At 38.2% G+C, this 4,868-nt stretch overlaps 1 protein-coding gene across 1 annotated transcript in view; it reads left to right on the top strand.

Annotated features, from left to right (window-relative positions):
• The window catches only part of smarca2 (SWI/SNF related BAF chromatin remodeling complex subunit ATPase 2), a gene marked incomplete in the record, with an annotated part of 64,893 nt that overhangs the window by 9,820 nt on the left and 50,205 nt on the right, over positions 1-4,868 (top strand). Inside the window, 4 exon segments of the mRNA XM_014033183.1 lie at positions 1,148-1,321; positions 1,404-1,577; positions 2,910-3,080; positions 3,314-3,364. Coding sequence (XP_013888637.1) covers positions 1,148-1,321; positions 1,404-1,577; positions 2,910-3,080; positions 3,314-3,364 — 570 coding nt within the window.

Consider the following 4,868-nt stretch of genomic DNA (forward strand, 5'->3'; position numbering starts at 1 on the left):
AAACCCTCGTCTTTTTTTCTGACCGAGGCTCAAAGTTATTTGATAAACAGCAAAAAGGTTCAAGACGAAGGGAAAAAAAAGACGCAGCAGAACTCCTGGTCTGACTCAGTAGGGGAGGGGAGGAGGGATGGGGGGCTGCTTCAGAACAGGGTCATTCAGTCAGACGGAACCAGAAGGAAGCAAAACGTAAATAATTAGAGAAAAATCATAAAATCTAAATGCAAATAAATTCTAATAATAATAATAAATTAATAATAGTTTTACATCTAAAAAAAATCACATTTTATTAGTTTTATCTGTTTTCCTCATTCAGCAACCTACTAAATTTTTGTTTTGTTATGTTTTATATCTATAACCAAGTTTATTAATGCATGAGAAATCCACATTTTTGGGTTTATTTTTTCCAGTCAGAGTTTAACACAGCTGCAAAATCAACTGTGAAAATATTTATGATGTGCTTCTGTTTTATTTAACGTATTATTTAAGAATTCCTTCATTTTATGAAAAGACCCTCTTGATGCAATAAAAACTCTGGTTTTTAAGAAAATGGCTGCTTATTAATTAACTGTTAGTCTATCTATAAGATAAATCAACTTCAGATTAATTAATTAATCAATAACTTGCATTCCTAATTTATACAGGAATTAAATGAATTTATATCTACTCATATTTATGTAATTAAGTGTTTTAATGATTTGGCCGATTAATGGATTAATCTAAAAAACAGTCGACAGATTAATGGATTATTAAAATAATGGTTGGTTGCAGCTCTGAACACACAGGATGAAGAACTTCAGACAGTCAGAGCTCTTCACACAGAGCAGGTGAGGATCAGGTCAACTTGTGTCGTAGAGGAGGTCCTGTCAGCTCTGCCAGCTGACTGATGCARCTTCTGTCACTCAGCTGTGACAACGAGACCAATATGTAGAGGAGGAGTCATATACTGTCCTGTGCAGAAGTCCTAATCCAGCCCTTCTTCTAGACATCCAGACTTCCCTGTAASCTTAAAGAGTTGTGGATGTACRGTCTGTAGCATCACTAACTGTCTGAAAGGAAAGCAGAAGGTGCTCTGAGTGGTGTAAAACCTTACGTACTGTGTAGACCTACCTAACAGTGGGACTTTAATGTGACTCCTTGCTGTGTCCAGCTGAGGCAGGACGTGGTGGCCTGTATGAGACGGGACACCACCCTGGAGACGGCGCTGAACTCCAAGGCCTACCGGCGCAGCAAGAGACAAACTCTGAGGGAGGCTCGCATGACGGAGAAGCTGGAGAAGCAGCAGAAACTGGAGCAGGAGAAGAAACGCAGACAGAAACATCAGGTAGCAGAAGGTTTCACTGTGTTTTCTACAATTCACACTACAATAAGATGTGACAAATGGTGCTCTTTGCTTCTTGTTTTAGGAATATCTGAACAGCATTCTTCAGCATGCTAAAGACTTCAAGGAGTACCACCGCTCAGTGTCCGGTAAAATCCAGAAAATCACCAGAGCTGTTGCTAACTGGCACACCAACACTGAGCGAGAGCAGAAGAAGGAGACGGAGAGGATTGAAAAGGAGAGGATGAGGAGGCTCATGGTAAGAACATGTTTATAGACTGATGGTTAGTGTTTTTATATCTTTATTCAAATATTTGAACATCGCCCCTTTTCCTTTTCTGGTTCTGCTTGTCCCATCTAAATCTTTAGCTTATTGCTGCTCCAAACATCAGACCAACTTCCTGTTTCCTGTTCCACCTGGATGACTAACCATTATAGCACCAGTGGCAGCGTCATACACCTGTCATAAACACTCAGTGTGCCTTCATTCTCTTGGTTTTTGGGAGTTAAAGCCTTGAGGACCCAGTTTACAGAGGCTACMGTTTTATTTGTATTCTGACCTTTAAGCTCCGCCTACTCCCCAAACGAGCTGAACACTTGTGAGCTCTATGCTGGAGTAGTTTTCAGTGTATGCTTTGGTTCATTGGGCCTCATGTAAGAATGTGTTCATATTCTTATTCTAAATTTCTCTTACTTTTGTTCGTACAAAGGGTTCGTACGAACATGTCACGTCAGATTCAACAAACTCTTCTATCAGATTAGCATAATTACCCCCCCAAAACCACAATATAAGGCTATGTTTCCTGCCTCAGATGCCAGGAAGTGTCCATTCATGAAAATGACAGCAAAAASTAAAAAAGAAAACTTTACGAGTTCAGAGACTGAAGTCCTGCTGTCAGAGATCCAGAAAAGAAAATCTGTCATTTTTAGCAGGTCAGACCTGCTGAAGCTGAGGAATGAAATAAATATATTAATATTGTAGTTTTATACAACAGCATTCATAACCAATTCTATTTAATTTAGCCTATTTATGTTGTTAGTTACATTTAAAATTATAATTATAATTCAAACAGAATAGCTTAATTATGGAGTGTGATTTATTTTCAACTCTAAATATCTTCAAACTAATGAAATATAAAGTTCTTAATGAAGCACATCCATCTGTTAACAGCAGACTGACTGCAGGTAAACCACACCACAGGTCTGGAGCACTGGTGAGGGTTGTTCATATCTGAAGAAGATCTTACAATAAGACACACCTGGTGACTGATAAGTTCTCCTGAAACACTGAGACACACAACTGAAGAACTAATCTGATGGTACCAACGGTTTCATCAGCTCCAATGTTTACATGGAAAATAGATGTTTTCCAGAGCTGWAGTTGTTTTTAAAGCATCACATTTATTTTCTAACTTTTATTTACAAATGCCTGAAGGCTTTCTGTTTGCCACTGTGCCACACAGCTGAGACTGGTGCAGAACCAGAAGCAGAAGCACAGGTGTCTTCAGTGTCAGGGGGAACCTGGTGTCCTGGTGTCTGTGAGCCAGCTGTGACCTGCTCTGTGTGATGAACACTCCTCTTCCTCTCACAGGCAGAAGATGAAGAAGGCTACAGGAAACTCATTGACCAGAAAAAGGACAAGCGTCTGGCCTATTTACTGCAACAAACTGATGAATACGTGGCCAACCTCACCTCTCTGGTGTACGAACACAAAGCTGCTCAGGCTGCCAAGGACAAGAAGAAGAGGAAGAAGAGAAAGAAGGTATGAAGGTTGTTTTACTTTGTTCAGATTGAACAGTTTTTAAACATGTTTGTGTTGTAATATCAGAGTCTGACCCTTCGATCAAACAGTCCAGTCTGTTTAACTTCAGAAACACTCAGTGTTCATCTGATTTATAATCAAAGACACTGAGTTGTTGTGATAGTTTCAGCACAGCTGCTGTTCAATCAAAGCTGTGGTATAAAGTGTAAATGTTGTGTTTGCTCTGTATGYAGAAGGTGGATGGAGACGGTGAAGGTACCAGTGCCATTGGACCTGATGGAGAGGTAACACTCACTCTTCAGCTCTGCCTTGCTTCATCACTGATTCTAAAACACACAGAAACACACAAGACATTCAGTTTAAAGCAGGGCTTCTTAACCTTTCTGACCTCAGGGCCCAGTATGTTGAACATAAAGTGACACAAGGCCCAGTCACACATTACCAATGTATGGATCAAAATAATAATAACTCCTGTCAAATAATCACAAGACATGATTATAACAAACATTTTTATATTGTAACCTGCCCATAACTATTATTTNGTAACACACTGTAACAGACTGTAACATACTGTAACACACTGTAACACACTGTAACAGACTGTAACACACTGTAACAGACTGTAACAGACTGTAACAGACTGTAACAGACTGTAACATACTGTAACACACTGTAACACACTGTAACAGACTGTAACACACTGTAACAGACTGTAACAGACTAACATAAATACTGTAACACACTGTAACATACTGTAATAGACTAACATAAATACTGTAACGTACTGTAAAATACTGTAACACACTGTAACATACTGTAATAGACTAACATAAATACTGTAACGTACTGTAACGTACTGTAACATACTGTAACAGACTGTAACAGACTGTAACATACTGTAACATACTGTAACACACTGTAACACACTGTAACAGACTGTAACACACTGTAACAGACTGTAACATAAATACTGTAACATACTGTAACATACTGTAACACACTGTAACACACTAACATAAATACTGTAATGTACTCTAACAGACTGTAACACACTAACATAAATACTGTAACGTGCTGTAACAGACTAACGTAAATACTGTACCTTACTGTAACACACTGTAACATACTGTAACACACTGTAACATACTGTAACACACTGTAACACACTGTAACATACTGTAACACACTGTAACATACTGTAACAGACTAACATAAATACTGTAACGTGCTGTAACAGACTAACATAAATACTGTACCTTACTGTAACACACTGTAACATACTGTAACAGACTAACATAAATACTGTAACGTACTGTAAAATACTGTAACACACTGTAACATACTGTAATAGACTAACATAAATACTGTAACGTACTGTAACGTACTGTAACATACTGTAACACACTGTAACACACTGTAACAGACTGTAACACACTGTAACATAAATACTGTAACGTACTTTAACACACTGTAACACACTAACATACTGTAACACACTGTAACACACTGTAACAGACTGTAACACACTGTAACAGACTGTAACATAAATACTGTAACATACTGTAACACACTGTAACAGACTAACACACTGTAACACACCAACATAAATACTGTAACGTACTGTAACAGACTGTAACACACTAACATAAATACTGTAACGTGCTCTAACAGACTAACATAAATACTGTAACACACTGTAACACACTGTAACATACTGTAACACACTGTAACACACTGTAACATACTGTAACACACTGTAACATACTGTAACACACTGTAACACACTGT

Source organism: Austrofundulus limnaeus, unplaced genomic scaffold (assembly GCF_001266775.1).
Source record: "Austrofundulus limnaeus strain Quisiro unplaced genomic scaffold, Austrofundulus_limnaeus-1.0 Scaffold1656, whole genome shotgun sequence".
NCBI lineage: Eukaryota > Metazoa > Chordata > Actinopteri > Cyprinodontiformes > Rivulidae > Austrofundulus > Austrofundulus limnaeus.